Genomic DNA, 23,457 nt, shown 5'->3' with positions numbered 1-23,457 from the left:
AAATGTGGCATAACCACCCATGTCAAATGTGACATAAACCTGTGCTTTAAAGGCCTTATAAATCATATTATATTGAGGCGTCACAAAGCATTTATAACCCTGTCATGCATCTTGGTAGAGCATTGCAACGCTAGGATAGTGGGTTTGAGTCCCAGGAACACCCATACTTAAAAATATATTCACACATGACTGTAAGTCCCTTTCGATTAAAGCTTCTAAATTGTTTATATTATATTACTCAAACATTTCTAGGATGGCCCGACCTCTTTCCCTTTTGGGTGCACAGACAATATTGGACCTGACCTCAACCGCCCCAAAAATGCACACTCTAAAGTGCAGTCATGCACAGCAAAAAACATCGGTAGGGCCTTTTAAAATCTGTTTCCATTTTTCACCTTTTTTCTAACTTTTTTAGAAGAAAAACAACATTGGATTTTAACCCTTATTTTGCCAGGTAAGTTGACTGAGAACACATTCTCATTTACAAAGCAATGACCTGGAGAGGAATGAGCCAATTGGAAGCCGGGGATGATTAGATGGCCGTGATGGTACAGTATGAGGGCCAGATTGGGAGGCAAGCTAGCAGTGGGATGCAGGGTGGTATGCTGCTTGCTAACAATGCCTAGACCACATAATTGGATGACTTTTGAAGTCTGGGAAAAATCTAAGGAAACTTACATTTTCGGGTGTACTATCCCTTTAATTCAGTGAACATGCTGTTGTTTGGTTAGCGTTTTTCTGTAGCTCAGTAAGCCACGTGATGATTATGTATTCCATATTCAGCAACACTCCGTATTATTCAGAGCCCCATGACATTACACCATATATACATTCTACACACCTTACTGAGTATTCCCTACAATACTTTTACTAAAGCACCCAGTATAGTTCTTGCTCTTCACCGGACAGATGCTTCTCTCCGGTTTTGTGATGTAGTTTAATTTATTCCGCCACGGTGTGACTGTTGTCTGTATGCTGTCACAGCCTTATTGTATATAACGTGGCGTATGAACGAATGGGTTATAGAGCAAACAACGCAAATATCACAACATAGGTTGTTACATGGCTTTTTTACTGGCTTGTCTTCTCCAGTGATTTTACCCATGCACAGCTACCGGCTATAAGCCAATATGTATTCCATACACAGTGATTCGAATTGAGGGCATTAATGTGATCTTGGAAAATGTTTTTAAAACCCACATTTAATGCAAATGTCCCTTAAATATGAACACGTGAATTATTGTTCATGTTTAGACAATTATTTTCCTATATCATAAATACAGGTTATTGACAGTTTTCTACTATTTGTTGGGGACTTTTATTTAGAACATTTCTGAAATTCCGTGACCCAGAAGTACTTTTTTAGTGTTGCTGATCATGTGAGTTCAAAAATTTAATTCCCACTTGTGGTGCCACAGGACAGCGAAAAACAAGTAACTTAACCTTTATTTATTGTAATTTAAATTAGTTTGAGTTAGATTACATACTGTACTTACCTCAATTGTTATTTCTAATAATTTCGGTGACTTGACAGCAATTGCAAGCTAGCCGAAATTAAGCTAGCTTGCAGGCTCAGCTAAATAAAATTCCCCTTAGATAAGGCCACGTCTCATAGACATGTCATGAGATTTGTAAAGGAAAGAGGAATATAATAATATGAATCGAATGGAGTTTCTCATCTCCCCATTTAGAGTTTCTGGCGCAGGACAGAAATGCACTTATCCAGAGGGTGTGACAAAAGGCATTTCCTAACAGACCTGCTAGCTTTCTTTGTTGTTACTTTTAAGGTTGGAACCAACATGCAGTACCTCCAGCAGGCAGAAAAGCAATAACTATTTGTCCGCCAGCTCAGGGTAAAGCTACACTATTCACAGCTCTGTGTAATATTCAATGTTATTGCATTGCTTGACTTTTTGAAACTTAATGTATTTATTTATTTGTATTGTTTACGAAAAAATACAAATTAAAGGAAATGTATGGTTTAAACATGTCTATTTGTTTTAGCTTTTATCTATGATTTCCTAAATGTAAATACATGTGTGTACATCATTAAACCTTTTTGTATGTGTTATGACCAAAGGTGTCTGACTTTATAGTCAGAACAGCATCATATGATACAAGGCATTAATGTATGTGTTATAAATGGCCAAAGGGGTATGTCTTTAAATTAAGTACTGCGTCATGAATAACCGAAGGTCTCTCACTTCAAACTAAGTAGTACAGGACACTACACAAAGAGTCAATAAATAGGTTATTAACGTTCTGCTGATTTATGAAGGTTCTCTCGTGATCCACAGGTTATTGTAGGGTGTGAGAGGTATTTAAATGGGTTTGTGTGTGTCAGAACCAAGATGACTTGGAGTAGTCCAACCTGAGACTACTGCACCAGGTATTCCTCTTCTGTTCCCATGCTGGAGACCAGGGCTTGATTACAGCCTGTTACAATGGTGACAACATTCTGTAGCTGATCTTTCAGCAGGGAAGTGGGTGAATGTGTCAAAGACCTGATTGGGCCCAGCACCCCACGATATGGCTTGTTTTTGTGTGCGTGTTTGTGTACTGAGAAACATGTAACTTGGTTCCAGAAGAAAGCCACTTTCAATTTCTTTAGGTTGGGGGCTTTCATCAAGGTAAGTGTTTCTTTAGGTTGGGGGTTCATCAAGGTAAGTGTTTCTTTAGGTTGGGGGTTCATCAAGGTAAGTGTTTCTTTAGGTTGAGGGCTTTCATCAAGGTAAGTGTTTCTTTAGGTTGGGGGCTTTCATCAAGGTAAGTGTTTCTTTAGGTTGGGGGCTTTCATCAAGGTAAGTGTTTCTTTAGGTTGGGGGCTTTCATCAAGGTAAGTGTTTCTTTAGGTTGGGGGCTTTCATCAAGGTAAGTGTTTCTTTAGGTTGGGGGCTTTCATCAAGGTAAGTGTTTCTTTAGGTTGGGGGCTTTCATCAAGGTAAGTGTTTCTTTAGGTTGGGGGCTTTCATCAAGGTAAGTGTTTCTTTAGGTTGGGGGTTCATCAAGGTAAGTGTTTCTTTAGGTTGGGGGTTCATCAAGGTAAGTGTTTCTTTAGGTTGAGGGCTTTCATCAAGGTAAGTGTTTCTTTAGGTTGGGGGCTTTCATCAAGGTAAGTGTTTCTTTAGGTTGGGGGCTTTCATCAAGGTGTTTCTTTAGGTTGGGGGCTTTCATCAAGGTGTTTCTTTAGGTTGGGGGCTTTCATCAAGGTGTTTCTTTAGGTTGGGGGCTTTCATCAAGGTAAGTGTTTCTTTAGGTTGAGGGCTTTCATCAAGGTAAGTGTTTCTTTAGGTTGGGGGCTTTCATCAAGGTAAGTGTTTCTTTAGGTTGAGGGCTTTCATCAAGGTAAGTGTTTCTTTAGGTTGGGGGCTTTCATCAAGGTCAGTGTTTCTTTAGGTTGGGGGCTTTCATCAAGGTCAGTGTTTCTTTAGGTTGGGGGCTTTCATCAAGGTAAGTGTTTCTTTAGGTTGGGGGCTTTCATCAAGGTAAGTGTTTCTTGGTGTAACGTCGTCCCCAGGTTATTGCACAAGAAATATAAGCCTGGGATATCAACCATTCAGAGTTGGCCTTAGTGGGAGTGACCTTAGAATTCTACAGGAGTGACCTTACTGAGTAAAGTAAGTCATCATAATTATGGCTAAACCCTGGCCATTTCCACTATTTATTTGATTTGAAACCTAACTAACGAAGGCCAAGTGTGATGCGTTGGTACACCAGACCTTCCACACATTTGGCCGATAGTGTCTGGGAATGAGATTAGGTTTAATGTGACTAATATGACCTTATTTTAGAGCGTATGCAATCCTTCAGCAAAACATGTCACATTTATGAACCCATTATAAAGCATGACATACTGTTATGGATGCTTTGTAACACATGCAGTGCTTATACTGTGTTCATAAATCCTTCATAAGCTAAACAATTTAAAGCGGGACAAACACTTTCATAAATGTACAAACTATTTAATTTGAGTTTCACAATAAGATCAATTTAGTTCATTGGTTATATTAAACAAAAGTAATATTAACAAAAGTATTTGTAACGAAAGAAATCTATGGCAACTGAACATATCAACTCACCAACACTTATAACAAGGCATGACTCAGATTGGCATAAATATAGTACCCACTACCTTCTGCCAAGAGAAGTAGACATCAATCATTCACTTGAGCAAGGGAGCTCTATTGCATTGGGGCAAATTCAACCTGAGCTCAAATGACATCCCTTCAGTTTCATGCATTGCAGACTAGAGCTGAGAAATGTAACATGTCCTTGTCCAGTGACCTACAGCACACTGTACCTACCACAGAGAAATAAATAAAAACAGTCAATGCTTATGTCCTCAATTTCTACTTTTTCTTTTTTTCCATCCAACGAGGTCACATCACACAAGGCATTCATTAAAGCTATCCTGTCCAAGGGAAAATGTGCTTTATTGGCTCACATAAGACTACTGACCTGTATATTTGGGATTAGAAAACATTGTTATAAATCATACTGTTATTCGAGATGAATTAAGACAGTTATTGCTGATGCTGTAAAATATTGTAATATAATCGTCAGTGTTGGCAGTAAGAAACCACCATTTTTAAATATAAAAACGATAAAAACAAGAGAAGAATTGATAATTTCCTTCAGCAGACACTTGAGATGACAGACATAATGCACTTTGCTGGGATGGATTAATTTCATTGCTTTTTGCACAATCCACCCATTTCCTGTTGACCTGTCATACATAACTGAGCATGAGCCAGAGAGCATTGTGGGTCCCATAGGCCCCTTTCCCATCCACTCTGTAAACAGCCTCATTAACTGGCCACCCGATAGACAATACAATGGAGAGTAATGCTGTGAAGGCTTGGATCTGTCCCATACATGACCAAGGAGAATAAAGTGGAGTATTACAGATGTTCTTCAATGGGTTTAGAGTTTGTTGTATTGAGGATGGACGTGAAAAGTTCCAACCATTCAGTTCCATTGTGGTCCGCCTGCATTGACAGAGCAAGAGGAGAGAGCACCTTTGTTGACATCATACAGCCTACACTGAAGTTGAGTTTGAGAGGACAAGTCACCCAAACACCTCAGTCCCTCTAGATACTTACGGCTGCCCTTATGGCGAATTCCCCTGGGTCACCCCAGGACCCCCCCCCTCTGTCCATCCTTGCACCCCCCCAGAACCAGAGAGGGATGTACAGTGTAGGGTGCCTTACAGTGGGCCCTGGTCAATTGCAACAGTGCAATAGCAGCTCTACTCGGACGTGTCAGGGAGTAGTCTCTTAAACCAGCGCCCCACTGCCACGTCCACCCTCATCACCAGGGTCACCCCCACCAGCACAAACACACTGCTCACCAGGAACCCTGAGGCCTCAAACATCAACCTGCAAATATATAGGAAACATGTTAGAGAAGACATAATGCTTAATAGCATGCTAGAGAAGACATAATGCTTAATAGCATGCTAGAGAAGACAGATGACACATTTTGAGAGCATGATCAGGGACTTAGACAAACCCAGTAACACAGAGTAGGATGGAATGACACAAAGCCAATACTGTGGTTACTGTGAGTTGGGAAAGATACTCACTTGGGTGCAAAAACCTTCCACACCATTAAATGTCTCCTGAGGATAGCAGCTGCACAGACTGATGCAAAGACCTGAAAGAGGGGAGAGGAGGTCCTGAGTCAATGGCAGAAAAATGTGTTAGGGATGGGCATGGTAATTCTACGTTATTATTCAAACACTTGTGAGAGTATTCATTTTGATAAATGTAGGTCTATTTTAAAATGTTGTCTAACTGAAATGGTCCAAGTTACCTTGTTACACACAAGCATATTTTCATGACATTTGAAATTCTTAATTTAATAAAAAACAAACTTTAAAAATGTAGTGTTTATGTACGGTCCATTGGGCTACTGCTGCTTCAGACTTCACATGGCTGACAGTACACTGTTTACAGCTGTAAATGTAGCCTACATTACTGAGGACACACAAAGTGATTATTTTAATATCATTGTCTCTCTCATGGACTATGGGTTATGTTTTACATGAAAAGACATTTTATACTATTACAGCATGTATCCCTCCGGTCAGCCCTGACAACGATATGCTATTTTCCCCACTTCAAAAAAATGATTAGCCTACAGGCACGCACCAACAGAGACCTGACACAGATCAATGCAAAAAATCTCACCAGAACAGAATCAGTTCTACAATGGCAAATGTCAGACTTCTCTTTCACTGTTGCTGTTAGCCTAGGCTACTGCTAGCCAGAAACTACCGGAGAATAGCACCCAGAAAACAACTGCATACGGTTGTGGCATTTTGCGTCATTCTGATTAGTCAAGAGCAATATTTTTGTTATTTAAATAAAATTCAAATATGCATGATATTATTCTAATAGTGCTTACCTGTGCCCCGTTAATGAAGAGGTAGCGTGTTGCGAGCTGTAGAAGGGCAGAGCTGAACTGCTGGGGACTCTCCCTTAGTCTCATCTCCATGATAGCATTGTCCTCTCCTTCCTCCCCACCCCCTCCTCTTCCTCCTCGTCCCCCTCGCACCTCACACACCAGCGGCCAGAAGAGAAGCAGCGGACAAGCCACTGTATTCACAAACATACAGCATAAACTGAGCATCATATTCATGATCAATATTCAGGTACACTGTATAGCCATCAATTAACTTAAGTGGTTGTCAGTATTGAAATGTGGTACAGTATTACGCATAGACTGAAATAATGTCAGGAGGGATATGATTATAGCCACATTAACCACGATGTCAATCAATCTAAACACATTAGAATTCTTACTGTACAACACAGTAAACAAGTGAGTACCTGCAAAGAGGATGTGTGAGGAGAAGGTGTTGAGGGTGACCAGTGAAGCAGGGAGTATGGTGCCCGTGTGCCCACCAGGGAAGCCCACAAAAGCAGCAGCCCACTGGATGGATGGGAACGTAGGCAGATGGCCTGTGGCATGGAAGAACTGAGTGGCAGCCAGGGACCACAGCACTACCGGGGTCCAGGGCACAGAAAAGTCACCTGGCAGAGGGAGAGACAAGTCAAATCAAAGTAAAACCTTATTGGTCGCACACACATATTTAGCAGATGTTATTGCAGGTGTAGCGAAATGCTAGTGTTCCTAGCTCCAACAGTGCAGTAAAATCTAACAATACACACAAATCGAAAAAGTAAAAGAATGGAATTAAGAAATATTAGGACGAGCAATGTCGGAGTCTGTCTGTCTGTATGTATCTAGGTATGCACACTACCGTTCAAAGGTTTGGGGTCACTTAGAAATGTCCTTGTTTTTGAAAGAAAAGCACATTTTTTGTCCATTAAAATAACATCAAATTGATCAGAAATACAGTGTAGACATTGTTAATGTTGTAAATGACTATTGTAGCTGGAAACGGCAGATTTTATATGGAATATCTACATAGGCGTACAGAGGCCCATTATCAGCAACCATCACTCCTGTGTTCCATTGGCATGTTGTGTTAGCTAATCCAAGTTGATAATTTTAAAAGGGTAATTGATCATTAGAAAACCCAATGGCAATTATGTTAGCACAGCTGAAAGCTCTTGTCCTGATTAATGAAGCAATAAAACGGACTTTCTTTAGACCAGTTGAGTATCTGGAGCGTCAGCATTTGTGGGTTTGATTACAGGCTCAAAATGGCCAGAAACAAATTATTTTCTTCTGAAACTCGTCTGTCTATTCTTGTTCTGAGAAGTGAAGGCTATTCCATGTGAGAAATCGCCAAGTAACTGAAAATCTCGTGCAACGCTGTGTACTACTCCCTTCACAGAACAGCGCAAACTGGCTCTAACCAGAATAGAAAGAGGAGTGGGAGGACTCTGTGCACAACAACTCATTTCCGGTCACAACTTGCAGACTTGTTTACCTGTTGCTGTGCGTTTTGTTGCCAACCTTACTTTGCTACCTGACAACTTTACGGTTTTTACTTTTTAATTACCGTTTATATTTTTAGTTTTTCCCTCACAACTTTTTTTTTTCATTCAACTTTTTCACTCCGGACGCTTTATCTGGACATGGTTCGTCAGGACCTCCACCATCCGAAGCTAAGTAGTAACATTAACATGATGCCTTCTAATTGCAGTCGCTGTACTCATAATATACAGGAGAACGATCGCCTTACGGCGAGGATAGCTGTGCTGCAAGCCCAGCTTCAGATGCAATCGTTAGGAAAGGGTAATTTCAGTGTAGGAAAGGATGAAACAGCGTCTGTGCCACCAGTAAGTACAGATAGTAGTATAAATCCCCTTGCACAGTCTCCGTAGCCGGACAACTTCCTCATGGCTTCTGGAGGGAAATGCTGTAGGAATGCTCAACCGGTGTCGCTCATTCAGCCGTCAGAAACTTTCAACCGGTTTTCCCCATTAAGCAGCGAGTCGGAGTCTGAGACCGAGCCTTCTCTTGTCTCTACTCCTCCCGTTACGGGGTCTGAGACGCCGAAACTTCCCACCATTAGCTCTGACAAATTGAAAACCCTAGTCATTGGCGACTCCATTACCCGCAGTATTAGACTTAAAATGAATCATCCAGCGATCATACACTGTTTACCAGGGGGCAGGGCTACCGACGTCAAGGCTAATCTGAAGATGGTGCTGGCTAAAGCTAAAACTGGCGAGTGTAGAGAGTATAGAGATATTGTTATCCACATCGGCACCAACGATGTTAGGATGAAACAGTCAGAGGTCACCAAGCGCAACATAGCTTCAGCGTGTGAATCAGCTAGAAAGATGTGTCGGCATCGAGTAATTGTCTCTGGCCCCCTCCCAGTTAGGGGGAGTGATGAGCTCTACAGCAGAGTCTCACAACTCAATCGCTGGTTGAAAACTGTTTTCTGCCATTCCAAAAGATAGAATTTGTAGATAATTGGCCCTCTTTCTGGGACTCACCCACAAACAGGACCAAGCCTGGCCTGCTGAGGAGTGACGGACTCCATCCTAGCTGGAGGGGTGCTCTCATCTTATCTACCAACATAGACAGGGCTCTAACTCCTCTAGCTCCACAATGAAATAGGGTGCAGGCCAGGCAGCAGGCTGTTAGCCAGCCTGCCAGCTTAGCGGAGTCTGCCACTAGCACAGTCAGTGTAGTCAGCTCAGCTATCCCCATTGAGACCGTGTCTGTGCCTCGACCTAGGTTGGGCAAAACTAAACATGGTGGTGTTCGCCTTAGCAATCTCACTAGGATAAAGACCTCCTCCATTCCTGCCATTAATGAAAGAGATCGTGATACCTCACATCTCAAAATAGGGCTACTTAATGTTAGATCCCTCACTTCAAAGGCAGTTATAGTCAATGAACTAATCACTGATCATAATCTTGATGTGATTGGCCTGACTGAAACATGGCTTAATTAAGCCTGATGAATTTACTGTGTTAAATGAGGCCTCACCTCCTGGTTACACTAGTGACCATATCCCCCGTGCATCCTGCAAAGGTGGAGGTGTTGCTAACATTTACGATAGCAAATATTAATTTACAACAAAAAAAAGATGACGTTTTCATCTTTTGAGCTTCTAGTCATTTAATCTATGCAGCCTACTCAATCACTTTTTATAGCAGGCCTCCTGGGCCATATACAGCGTTCCTCACCGAGTTCCCATCGGACCTTGTAGTCATAGCAGATAATATTCTAATTTTTTGTGATTTTAATATTCACATGGAAAAGTCCACAGACCCACTACAAAAGGCTTTCGGAGCCATCATCGACTCAGTGGGTTTTGTCCAACATGTCTCTGGACATACTCACTGTCACAGTCATAAACTGGACCTAGTTTTGTCCCATGGAATAAATGTTGTAGATCTTAATGTTTTTCCTCATAATCCTGGACTATCGGACCACCATTTTATTACGTTTGCAATCGCAACAAATAATCTGCTCAGACCACAACCAAGGAGCATCAAAAGTCGTGCTATAAATTCTCAGACAACACAAAGACTCCTTGATTCCCTTCCAGACTCCCTCTGCCTACCCAAGGACGTCAGAGGACAAAAATCAGTTAACCACCTAACTGAGGAACTCAATTTAACCTTGCGCAATACCCTAGATGCAGTTGCACCCCTAAAAACGAAAAACATTTGTCATAAGAAACTAGCTCCCTGGTATACAGAAAATACCCGAGCTCTGAAGCAAGCTTCCAGAAAATTGGAACGGAAATGGCGCCACACCAAACTGGAAGTCTTCCGACTAGCTTGGAAAGACAGTACCGTGCAGTATCAAAGAGCCCTCACTGTTGCTCGATCATCCTATTTTTCCAACTTAATTGAGGAAAATAAGAACAATCTGAAATGTATTTTTGATACTGTCGCAAAGCTAACTAAAAAGCAGCATTCCCCAAGTGACGATGGCTTTCACTTCAGCAGTAATAAATTCATGAACTTCTTTGAGGAAAAGATCATGATCATTAGAATTACGAATCATCAAATTACGGACTCCTCTTTAAATCTGCGTATTCCTCCAAAGCTCAGCTGTCCTGAGTCTGCACAACTCTGCCAGGACCTAGGATCAAGAGAGACAATTAAGTGTTTTAGTACTATATCTCTTGACACAATGATGAAAATAATCATGGCCTCTAAACCTTCAAGCTGCATACTGGACCCTATTCCAACTAAACTACTGAAAGAGCTGCTTCCTGTGCTCGGCCCTCCTATGTTGAACATAATAAACGGCTCTCTATCCACCGGATGTGTACCAAACTCACTAAAAGTGGCAGTAATAAAGCCTCTCCTGAAAAAGCCAAACCTTGACCCAGAAAATATAAAAAACTATCGGCCTATATCGAATCCTCCATTCCTCTCAAATATTTTAGAAAAAGCTGTTGCACAGCAACTCACTGCCTTCCTGAAGACAAACAATGTATACGAAATGCTTCAGTCTGGTTTTAGACCCCATCATAGCACTGAGACTGCACTTGTGAAGGTGGTAAATGACCTTTTAATGGCGTCAGACCAAGGCTCTGCATCTGTCCTCGTGCTCCTAGACCTTAGTGCTGCCTTTGATACCGTCGATCACCACATTCTTTTGGAGAGATTGGAAACCCAAATTGGTCTACACGGACAAGTTCTGGCCTGGTTTAGATCTTATCTGTCGGAAAGATATCAGTTTGTCTCTGTGAATGGTTTGTCCTCTGACAAATCAACTGTACATTTCGGTGTTCCTCAAGGTTCCGTTTTGGGATCACTATTGTTTTCACTATATATTTTACCTCTTGGGGATATCATTTGAAAACATAACGTTAACTTTCACTGCTATGCGGATGACACACATCTCTTCAGTGGGTCATATGATTGAGTGTAGTCTGGCCCAGGAGTGTGAAGGTGAACGGAAAGGCTCTGGAGCAACGAACCGCCCTTGCTGTCTCTACTTGGCCGGTTCCCCTCTCTCCACTGGGATTCTCTGCCTCTAACCCTATTACAGGGGCTGAGTCACTGGCGCTCTTTCATGCCGTCCCTAGGAGGGGTGCGTCACTTGAGTGGGTTGAGTCACTGACGTGATCTTCCTGTCTGGGTTGGCGCCCCCCCCTTGGGTTGTGCCGTGGCGGAGATCTTTGTGGGCTATACTCGGCCTTGTCTCAGGATGGTAAGTTGGTGGTTGAAGATATCCCTCTAGTGGTGTGGGGGCAGTGCTTTGGCAAAGTGGGTGGGGTTATATCCTTCCTGTTTGGCGCTGTCCGGGGGTATCATCGGATGGAGCCACAGTGTCTCCTGACCCCTCCTGTCTCAGCCTCCAGTATTTATGCTGCAGTAGTTTGTGTGTCGGGGGGCTAGGGTCAGTTTGTTATATCTGGAGTACTTCTCCTGTCTTATCCGGTGTCCTGTGTGAATTTAAGTATGCTCTCTAATTTTCTCTCGCTTTTTCTCTATTTCTTTCTTTCTCTGAGGACCTGAGCCCTAGGACCATGCCTCAGGACTACCTGGCATGATGACTCCTTGCTGTCCCCAGTCCACCTGGCCGTACTGCTGCTCCAGTTTCAACTGTTCTGCCTGCGGCTATGGAACCCTGACCTGTTCCCCGGACGTGCTACCTGTCCCAGACCTGCTGTTTTCAACTCTAGAGACTGCAGGAGCGGTAGAGATACTCTTAATGATCGGCTATCGACATTTACTCCTGAGGTGCTGACTTGCTGCACCCTCGACAACTACTGTGATTATTATTATTTGACCATGCTGGTAATTTATGAACATTTGAACATCTTGGCCATGTTCTGTTACAATCTTCACCTGGCACAGCCAGAAGAGGACTGGCCACCCAGTCCAGGTTTCTTCCTAGGTTTTGGCCTTTCTAGGGAGTTTTTCCTAGCCACCGTGCTTCTACACCTGCATTGCTTGCTGTTTGGGGTTTTAGGCTGGGTTTCTGTACAGCACTTTGAGATATCAGCTGATGTAAGAAGGGCTATATAAATGAATTTGATTTGAGAACTGAGCAAGAGGACAAGTACATTAGTGTCTAGTTTGAGAAACAGACGCCTCACAAGTCCTCAACTGGCAGCTTCATTAAATAGTACCAGCAAAACACCAGTCTCAATGTCAACAGTGAAGAGGCGACTCCGGGATACTGGCCTTCTAGGCAGAGTTGCAAAGAAAAAACCATCTCTCAGACTGGCCAATAAAAATAAAAGATTAAGATAGGCAAAAGAACACAGACACTGGACAGGCAAAAGAACACAGACACTGGACAGAGGAAGATTGGAAAAAAAGTGTTTTGGACAGACGAATCTAAGTTTGAGGTGTTCAGATAACAAAGAAGAACATTCGTGAGAAGCAGAAATAATTAGAAGATGCTGGAGGAGTGCTTGACGCCATCTGTCAAGCATGGTGGAGGCAATGTGATGGTCTGGGGTGCTTTGGTGGTAGTAAAGTGGGAGATTTGTACAGGGTAAAAGGGATCTTGAAGAAGGAAGGCTATCACTCCATTCTGCAACGCCATGCCATACACTGTGGAAGGCTCTTTATTGGAGCCAATTTCCTCCTACAACAGGACAATGACCTAAAGCACAGCTCCAAACTATGCAAGAACTATTTAGGGGAGAAGCAGTCAGCTGGTATTCTGTCTATAATGGAGTGGCCAGCACAGTCACTGGATCTGAACCCTATTGAGCTGTTGTGGGAGCAGCTTGACCGTATGGTACGTAAGAAGTGCTCATCAAGCCAATCCAACTTGTGGGAGGTGCTTCAGGAAGCATGGGGTGAAATCTCTACAGATTACCACAACAAATTAACAACTATAATGCCAAAGGTCTGCAAGGCTGTAATTGTTGCAAATTGAGTATTCTTTGACGAAAGCAAAGTTTGAAGGACACAATTATTTCAATTAAAAATCCTTATTTATAACCTTGTCAATGTCTTGACTATATTTCCTATTCATTTTGCAACTCATTTCATGTATGTTTTCATGGAAAACAAGGACATTTCTAAGTGACCCCAAACTTTTGAACAGTAGTGTATGTACAGTGCCTCCGGAAAGTATTCAGACCCCTTGACTTTTTCCACGTTGTTACATTACAGCCTTATTCTAAAATTGGATTAAATCGTTTTTTTCCTGTGTGAGACACACACAGTACCAATCAAAAGTTTGGACACGCCTACTCATTCAAGGGTTTTCTTATTTTACTATTTTCCACATTGTAGAATAATAGTGAAGACATCAAAACTATGAAATAACACATGGAATTTAACAAATGTTAAATCTTTTCTATTTTAGATTCTTCAAAGTATCCACCCTTTGCCTTAATGACAGCTTTGCACACTCTTGTAGTGTGTATTAACCCAAAAAAAGTGTTAAGAAAAATATATTTGAGATTTCTTCAAAGTAGCCACCCTTTGCCAAGAGTGTGCAAAGCTGTCAAAGCATTCTGACAATCAGCTTCACCTGGAATGCTTTTCAAACAGTCTTGAAGGAGTTCCCACGTATGCTGAGTACTGTTGGCTGCTTTTCCTTCTCTCTGTGGTCCAACTCATCCCAAACCATCTCAATTGGGTTGAGGTCATGTGATTGTGGAGGCCATGTCATCTGATGCAGCACTCCATCACTCTCCTTCTTGGTCAAATAGCCCTTACACAGCCTGGAGGTGTTTTGGGTCATTGTCCCGTTGAAAAACAAATTATAATCCACTAAGCGCAAACCAGATGGGATGGTGTATCGCTGCAGAATGCTGTGGTAGCCATGCTGGTTAAGTTTGCCTTGAATTCTAAATAAATCACTGAGTGTCCTCAGCAAAGCACCACCACAACTCCTCCTCCATGCTTCACGGTGGGAACCACACATGCGGAGATCATCCGTTCACCTACTCTGCGTCTCACAAAGACACAGCGGTTGGAACCAAAAATCTCCCATTTGAACTCATCAGACCAAAGGACAGATTTCCACCAGTCTAATGTCCCTTGCTCATGTTTCTTGGCCCAAGCAAGTCTCTTCTTATTATTGGTGTCCTTTAGTAGTGGTTTCCTTGCAGAAATTCGAACATGAAGGCCTGATTCACGTAGTCTCCTCTGAACAGTTGATGTTGAGATGTGTCTGTTACTTGAACTCTGTGAAGCATTTATTTGGGCTGCTATTTCTGAGGCTGGTATCTCTAATGAAAGTATCCTCAGCAGCAGAGGTAACTCTGGGTCTTCCTTTCCTGTGGCAGTCACCATGAGAGCCAGTTTTATCATTGCGCTCAATGGTTTTTGTGACTGCACTTGAAGAAACGTTCAAAGTTCTTGAAATGTTCTGGATTGACTGAGCTTAACTGTTTCTCTTTGCTTATTTGACCTGTTCTTGCCATAATATAGACTGGTATTTTACATCTTCTGTATACCACCCCTACCTTGTCACAATACAACTGATTGGCTCAAACGCATTAAGGTGGAGAGAAATTCCACAAATTAACTTTTAATAAGTCACACTTGCTAATTAAAATGCATTCCAGGTGACTACCTCATGAAGCTGGCTGAATGAATGACAAGAGTGTGCAAAGCTGTCATTAAGGCAAAGGGTGGATACTTTGAAGAATCTAAAATAGAAAAGATTTAACATTTGTTAAATTCCATGTGTTATTTCATAGTTTTGATGTCTTCACTATTATTCTACAATGTAGAAAATTGCAAACATAAAGAAAAGCCCTGGAATGAGTAAGTGTGTCCAAATGTTTGACTGGTACTGTGTGTGGGTCATATATATAGTGCCTTGCAAAAGTATTCATCCCCCTTGGCGTTTTTCCTATTTTGTTGCATTACAACCTGTAATTTAAATAGATTTTTATTTGGATTTCATGTAATGGACATACACAAAATAGTCCAAATTGGTGAAGTGAAATGGAAAAAATAACTTCTTACAAAAAAAATTTTAAATAATAAAATTTAAAAAAAGGAAAATTGGTGCGTGCACATGTATTCACCCCCTTTGCTATGAAACCCCTAAATAAGATCTGGTGCAACCAATTACCTTCAGAAGTTACATAACTAGTTAAACAAAGTCCACCTGTGTGCAATCTAAGTGTCACATGATCTGTCACATGATCTCAGTATATATATACACACCTGCTCTGAAAGGCCGCAGAGTCTGCAACACCACTAAGCGGCACCACGAAGACCAAGGAGCTCTCCAAACAGATCAGGTACAAAGTTGGAGAAGTACAGATCAGGTTTGGGTTATAAAAAATATATCTGAAACTTTGAACATCCCACGGAGTACCATTAAATTAAAGATTATGCACCACAACAAACCTGCCAAGAGGGCCACCCACCAAAACTCACAGACCAGGCAAAAAATGCATTAATCAGAGGCAAAAAAGAGACCAAAGATAACCCTGAAGGAGCTACAAAGCTCCACAGCGGAGATTGGAGTATCCGTCCACAGGACCACTTTAAGCCGACACGCCACAGAGCTGGGCTTTACGGAAGAGTGGCCAGAAAAAAGCCATTGCTAAAAGAAAACACGTTTGGTGTTCGCCAAAGGGCATGTGGAAGACTCCCCAAACATATGGAAGAAGGTACTCTGGTCAGATGAGACTAAAATTTAGCTTTTTGGCCATCAAGGAAAATGCTATGTTTGGCACAAACCCAACACCTCTCATCACTCCAAGAACACCATCCCCACAGTGAAGCATGGTGGTGGCAGAATCATGCTGTGGGAATGTTATTCATCGGCAGGGACTGGGAAACTGGTCAGAATTGAAGGAATGATGGATGGCGCTAAATACAGAGAAATTCTTGAGGGAAACCTGTTTCAGTCTTCCAGAGATTTGAGACTGGGACGGAGGTTCACCTTCCAGCAGGACAATGACCCTAAGCATACTGCTAAAGCAACACTCGAGTGGTTTAAGGGGAAACATTTAAATGTCTTGGAATGGCCTAGTCAAAGCCCAGACCTTAATCCAATTGAAAATCTGTGGTATGACTTAAAGATTGCTGTACACCAGTGGAACCCATCCAACTTGAAGGAGCTGGAGCAGTTTTGCCCATCCCAGTAATTGCTACAAAAGGTGGCTCTACAAAGTATTGACTTTGCAGGGGTGAATAGTTATGCAGTTTTTTTTGTCTTATTTCTTGTTTGTTTCACAATAAAAAAACATTTTGCATCTTCAAAGTGGTAGGGATGTTGTGTAAATTAAATGATACAACCCCTCCAAAAAATATATTTTAATTCCAGGTTGTAAGGCAACAAAATAGGAAAAATGTCAAGGGGGGTGAATACTTTTGCAAGGCACTGTATATTCTGAAGAATAGTATAATGTACAGCAATAGTTAAATAAGATAGGCCTTGACTACAATACAGTATATACATATGAAGTGGGTAAAACAGTACGTAAACATCATTAAAGTAACCCGTGTTCAATTACTATGTACATAGGGCAGCAGCCTCTAAGGTGCATGGTAGAGTAACCAGATGTTGCCGGCCAGTGAACGTTACTAAAGTTCAGGGCAGGGTACAAATAAGTCAGGGGCAAATAAGATAAATCCATAATAATTAGTATCTCTAGTCGTTAGTTTGAGACAAACATGCAACATATGCAAAAGTAAAAATTACAGGCATGTTATAAAAGATGAAAAGAGGACCAAATAGTCAGACCATTGATCACACACTGTGAGCAGCTTACCAGAGTGCGCCCCCTGCAGGGAGTTGAGGGTAGTGGAGGAGGCGTGTATCTGCAGCAGGGCTCCCATCTCCAGGAGCAGCAGGAGGAAGGACAGGGACATGCCCTCTGGATGCAGCAGCAGCAGGCCCAGCCCTAGCAGGCCGCACAGCAGGACCACGGGGGCCGAGTAGACCGTACCCAGCCCGTAGGCCTCCACGGCAGGCCGGTCGCCCCCCTCAGGAACCCTGGCTGGTTCTCCATCCTCCAGGGAGCGGCGCATGCGCTGGTAGAGCTGGGGGATAAGGTGGTGCAGCTCTGCCTGGGTGCTGATGCCCGTGCTGGCCCGGTAGCGGGGTGGGGGGAGCGATACAGGGCCTCGGACAGGGGTTGCAGCCCTGCTCTTGATAAATACGGTGAGCGGATCCAGCCATAGCAGCGCCAGCCCTACGCCCAGCAGAGAGAAGGCAACCCTGGGGAGGGCCCGCTGGCCCAAGCTGATCAGCTCAGCCAGGTTCCGGAAGCTGTCCTCTGGGGTGGCAGCCACAGCCCAGTGGAGCCCCAAACAGACAGACAGCAGAGGTAGGATCCAGCGGGCCGTGAACACCGTGCCACTAGGGCTGTTCAGGTTGCCGTAGTGCCGCAGCCAGCGCCGCAGCAGGTAGGTCCAGGCGCCCAGAGAGGCCAGAGACAGGATGTAGTGCAGGTTCTTCAGACGGCTGTCCTGCACCCGTGACAGGGGGGAGAGGAACGGGGAGGGCTGGCAGGAGCCCTGCTCCTCACGACAGCCGTGGAAGAAGAGGGAGAGGTAGAGAGAGCCCACTAACACCCCCAGGCAGGCCAAGAAGGTGCTGCTCTCCCTCCTTATGGCTAAGGGGGATAGAACCGGGGAGGGCAGCAGCCCGGCGGGTTTCAGGGGGTCATGGACAGGGGGTAGCAGGAGGCCGTCCCAGTTGAGATGGAAGGGGACATAGAGGCTCATGGAAATAAGCAGAAAGGTGACCACACGGCCCTCTGCTATTACATAGCTGTCAGAGAGCAGGGAGGCACAGCGCAGGAGGAGCACCAGGAGGGGAGGGGTTAATAAGAAGCGAGGCAGGGTCAGCCAGCCACGTCTTGGGGCCACCTCTCCACCCTCAGCCGCTGTAGTCTTCCTGGCCCGTCGGGCTCTCCAGAGGACCAGTACCTCAGAGGAGAAGGCTGCAGCCGCCAGGCACCAGGACCCCTCAGCATAGCCCTGGGTGAACAGCTGACTTGCAGCCACACACACCCCCACCACAGTGGCTGCCACCAGAGGGACCCTCAGCAGACCACTCTCCCTCACCAGCACAGAGGACATCTCAGAGAGGACGTAACACAGCACGCAGGCACACGCCAGGACAGCTATGCCGGCAGCCATCTTGGCTGGGTTGAAGTGGGCCCAGGTGGCGCGGCAAGTGTCCCGGACAGAGGTCAGGTACCCCTGCAGGGAGGCCACTAGTTCTGGGGTGGGAGAGCGGCCCTCTTTGACGGTGCGGAGGTACTTGGAGGAGAGGCGGGAGAAGTCTGCCTGCAGCTGAGACAGACTCTCTGGAGGGATGTCTTTGGCCATGCTGGAATAGGTCTCTAGGAAACGGTTGACCTTCAAAAAGACAAAAAGGGTCAAATGTATAATTTGTGTGGTCACGATAACAGAATTTTGGCTTCGATACCAGGTTTAGCATCACAATACCATCACCATGCGCGATACCACGTCAAAACAAGACCTATTAGCCAAAGTCACAGAACGGGACTTGATCCAGAAAGATCTTTTGAGTTCAATATCATTCATGACATTTTTCAGAGAGAGCCATGTATGCATTAATGAATCAATTTTACAATCAAATTGACTTTGTTTTTACCAATATATACTGAACAAAAATATAAACGCAACATGTAAAGTGTTGGTTCCATGTTTCATGAGCTTAAATAAAAGATCGCAGAAATTATCCATACGCACAAATTGCTTATTTCTCTCCAATGTTGTGCACAAATTTGTTTACATCCCTGTTAGTGAGCATTTCTCCTTTGCCAAGATAATCCATCCACCTGACAGGTGTGGCATATCAAGAAGCTGATTAAACAGCTTGATCATTACACATGACAGCCCAGGACCTCCACATCCGGCTTCTTCACCTGCAGGATCGTCTGAAACTGAGGAGTATTTCTGTCTGTAATAAAATCATTTTGTGGGGAAAACCTCTTTCTGATTGGCTACGCCTGGCTCCCCATGGCCTAATGAATTTATTTCAATTGACTGAAATTGTTGCGTTTATATTTCTGTTCAGTATAACTACATAACGGTAATCATATATTTGAATGGTAAATCTCTATTGATAAATTGAGTCAATCAAGATGTAGCCTATCCACATTACATTGAGTTATTGAGCTTGTCTTGGCTGATTTCAAAGGGCTATAGACATAAAACAATCTGTTTCCTTTCCATTTGGGACTTATTGTATTGAACTGATGAACAACATTTGAATAGAAGTGCGAGATGTCTCTAAGACCTAATTACACACAGAGAGAGAGAGACAGGAGAGACGTGGCTGAGGCGAGGGAGATGAAGTGAATGAATACATTTTTTGGCAATGACTATGTTTTTGGTGACAATGAGCTTTAAAAATCAACATATTTTGCATTATGGTTTGCATATTATCACAAACAAAGTACGAGGGTCATAAATTGATGTTAGCTTCACCTGTAAGCTAGCAAGGAAAGTTAGCCTACAAAGCTGGAAGCTACCTGTATCTTCTTGCATTGTAAAGTGTTCTAGCCTGTAATGGAAATTGTTTTCTGAACAGTTGCAACATTTCTACATGCCATATTATTGAAGTGTGTTAACTTCAGTGTAGCATGAGTGAGGAGCTAACATGCAGCCCAGACTCCCAGTGAGGGAAGCGGTTCCTCAGTACAGGCTAAAGCTAGCAATGAATAAGTGGAGCAGGTACGGTGAGCTCGCGCTATAAGGGGACATCAGCTGCACTGATAGACAGAGTGGATCCTCTCTCAAATCAGTAGATGTGAGAGAAGTACTGCAAGTAACAAAAATTCTAGTACTGAATCATTTTCCATGTTCTAGTATCAAAAAAGTACAGAAGTTTCAATATACCGTGCAACACTTAATAATACAAATTAATATAAGCTTGTATTCATGGTTAGAATATGCACAGAAATGTGCAGTCAATTGTAATGTTCAACATACATCACGTGTGCATCTGACATGATAACAGATCTTTGGGATTACCTGTTTGGCATTGATCCACAGTGCCTCTGCCTGGCTGAGACCTGCTGGTGCACCCCCTGTCTGGCTGTCTGCAGGGAACAGAGGCAGCAGGACCTGTCCCACACTGCTGTAGGGGATGGGGATGCCCAGGAGCAGGGCCAGGGTAGGCACCAGGTCTGTCTGGGGCACCACCTCAGGATCACTCTACAGGGAGACAGAGACAAAACAAGGGTCATTCAATGTGGAATGATCAATGCAACACTCACTATTCATATCATGATTGTTGAGGATATTATAGGAATGGTGGGAATGTGCAGCTGCTATACTCACCTGTGAAGGGGATGCTGGAAAGAGGGGAGAGGGGCTGTAGAGGAAAATGGCAGCATCAGTCTCCTTCTGACTCTCCCCCCCGTGGTCACCTGTATCTGTCATACCGTGATCTCCCATAACCACTAATAGGGTGTCATTCTGCAGCCGATCAAGCACAGATCTTGGGGACAAAACAATGGTCAGAATGGTAGAGCCATAGTATGTCATCTGACATACCGCACACAGTATTTTAGAGAGCGTTGTACAAATGCAATCCTAAAGATAGTTCTTTAAAATGCCATTGATATTACATTCTGTACTACTGAATCTAAGAGAGTATTATATAGCCTAGTGCTACTGTGGCCAGGAGACCTTATAATTCCCACTGACCTGATGACCCCATCCATCTGGGTGAGCTTGTCAGCCATAGCCGGGTGGTCAGGACCAAACCTGTGGCCACAGTGATCCACCCCCAGGAAGTGAGCTACCAGCACATCCCAGTCATCACTTACCACTGAGGAAGAGAGGAGAGAGAGAGGGAGATGTGCAGGAGAAGTCCAATACTGTACACCACAAATGCAAATGTGTCTGGCTGTCTGCCAATGCTTACTGATGTTGTACAGGTGCTGCAGAATTCCATTGTCCACTGTGTGCAGATCCTTGACATTGAAAGAGGGGAAGGGCAGGGAACGGTGGAACTTTTTTGGGAAGAGACTTTCCCATGTGTCATCACCCATGAAGACCACTCTCTTGCCTATAGAAAGGAGAAAGGGAATAATCAGGCAAAGCTGAGTTCAAATTTTCGTCATGTCCCATCTGTGCCTTTCTGAGTATAACCTTGAATATTTTACTTACAGGATGGCGAATTGAGCCAGACTTTATAGACTGTCACTCACCCACTTCTGCTAGCTGGTGAACTAGGTTGTCCTCCAGGATGGCGCTGGAGGCAAAGTTATTGCCCACATCAATGAAGGTGGGCAGGGAGCCTGTGGTGAAGCCCTTGATCCTCTGCATAGTGGTGGTGGGGGGGTCAGCACGGAATGGGAACAGGCGTGCATGGGTGGGCTTTGATGAGGTCACTTCCTCCAGCACGGGCAGCTTGTTCTCGAAAGGGCGGGGCTCTTTGTTCGCGGGGTCAAAGCGGGCAAAGTCGATCTTCAGGGCGTCTATGATGAGAACCACAGCCTTGCGGAAGCGTGGCTGTCCTTGGCAGAAGTCCCCCTGCTGGCCCCCTGGCAGCAAAACATCCCCACAGGTGCTGGTCCGGTTGACCTCCAGCCTCACCAGCAGGAAGCCCCCCACAAACAGGAAGATGCCGATGTAGAACATGACACACAGCCACAAGAGCAGAACTAGGATGGGGAGTCTCTTCATCCTAGGGACAGATCATAGACTGTATATGGGCCAAATGCATGAGTGTAGAAACAATTTGCTGGTTGTAGCTGGAATCTTGATCATGACATAAAAATATCAATAGCCAACTGATAATCACGGTAATTGCTATAGTGGCAGCATTTCTAACGTGATTTAAAAATAGTATAGAATATTGCAATATATGTACAGATTCAACCTCTATGTAACCGTAGGCTACCACTAACAGCAAACTGGCTAACGTTCCCTAGCTACTGGTACACAAGAAGTGCCATAGCATCCATAACCATGGGCCAAAAAGTGAAATTATCTGACGTGTCTTTTCCTTAAGACTGGCTTCGTTAGAACTCAAGTTAGCGAGCTGGACTTGTAACTTGTTACCACGTAGCTATTTTCCATGATCTGTTTTAAATGCAACAGCCATATCGCTGATCAGTTGCTAGTGCTAGCTAGCCTAGCTACCAACGTGTACCATTACTAGCTAACGTTACTGACCTTGTAGAGCTCCGTGTTGTCCTCTCTGAGACGGGGCTTGTCGATAACGAGTGTATACACGACAGCCAGCAACGAGACAGGTGCCTCAGGTACACACAGTGCGATAATATTCCCTCTTACCTTCATTGGGACTCCAGTTCAGCTATTCATTCAACTGCCAGCGCCTAGCAGAGCGGAAGCGCATGTCCCTACACGGTCACCTCTCGCTGTAACCCCACTTCCGGTATATACTTCTTCTTTGGTATTATTGTGGTGTGCAAAAAAATAAAAAATTGCATGCTACCACCTACTGTATCGGCTGTGTATCAGCCTACTATTCTGTAGTACGAATTAATTACACGATGTGAAAACATTGCCCTACCAAGTAACCCTGCACACATTAAAATCTCACCATTATTCCACTACTTTGCCCCTATCTGATTCTACTCCAGGCCAGCAGCCTGGGAGGATGGAACACTATCGTTCAAAACATCCTGTAACTCTTCCGCAGTAAAATCTAAGACACCCAAGTACTTCTCTGCAACTGCCACCACAACATCTATCCTCTGTGATTTACGTTCCATTCCTGCGGTACAATCGACAACCAGGGCCATGAACACCAAAAAAGCAACCTTACTGAAGCACGTTATTCATATCACTATAGGCCTCGGCCTACTCACAGGTATCCTCTTAGGATCTCTCACCCTGGACCCATTTTCCTCTACTATTCTCTTCACTGCCTCAGCATACGACACCTTCTGCACTACTCTGATCCTGGCAACATCAACCTGCATTTCTCTCAATGGACATCTCAGATCTTCAGCACCATGGGCACCACCAAGAGTTTACACACCAGTAGTGGAAAAAGTACCAAATTGTCATACTTGAGTAAAAGTAAAGATACCTTAATAGAAAATAAAGTCAACCAGTAAAATACTACTTGAGTAAAAGTCTAAATGTATTTGGTTTTAAATAT

General features: G+C 43.8%; 1 protein-coding gene across 3 annotated transcripts; it reads right to left on the bottom strand.

The window, feature by feature from the left end:
* Positions 1 to 3,952: 3,952 nt before the first annotated feature.
* On the bottom strand, positions 3,953 to 22,701 carry pigo (phosphatidylinositol glycan anchor biosynthesis, class O). 3 transcript variants are annotated; one of them, XM_038970905.1, is made up of 11 exons: positions 22,623 to 22,701; positions 21,533 to 22,011; positions 21,247 to 21,390; positions 21,027 to 21,150; positions 20,658 to 20,817; positions 20,349 to 20,531; positions 17,108 to 18,704; positions 6,834 to 7,037; positions 6,409 to 6,599; positions 5,585 to 5,655; positions 3,953 to 5,378 (listed from the first exon to the last, which is right to left on the bottom strand). In XM_038970905.1, the coding sequence occupies exons 2-11, from the start codon at positions 22,008 to 22,010 to the stop codon at positions 5,249 to 5,251; spliced, it is 3,282 nt and encodes a 1,093-aa protein (XP_038826833.1). In that variant the 5' UTR covers position 22,011; positions 22,623 to 22,701; the 3' UTR covers positions 3,953 to 5,248. The 3 variants fall into 3 exon arrangements, with proteins under 3 accessions (XP_038826833.1, XP_038826832.1, XP_038826834.1); XM_038970904.1 differs by having other exon boundaries at positions 22,503 to 22,688; XM_038970906.1 differs by having other exon boundaries at positions 5,262 to 5,378; positions 5,585 to 5,677; positions 22,503 to 22,688.
* Positions 22,702 to 23,457: the final 756 nt, after the last annotated feature.

Source organism: Salvelinus namaycush, chromosome 31 (assembly GCF_016432855.1).
Source record: "Salvelinus namaycush isolate Seneca chromosome 31, SaNama_1.0, whole genome shotgun sequence".
NCBI classification, from domain to species: domain Eukaryota; kingdom Metazoa; phylum Chordata; class Actinopteri; order Salmoniformes; family Salmonidae; genus Salvelinus; species Salvelinus namaycush.
The sequence above is the reverse complement of the archived record's forward strand: the minus strand, read 5'-3'. Positions and strand labels throughout refer to the sequence as shown.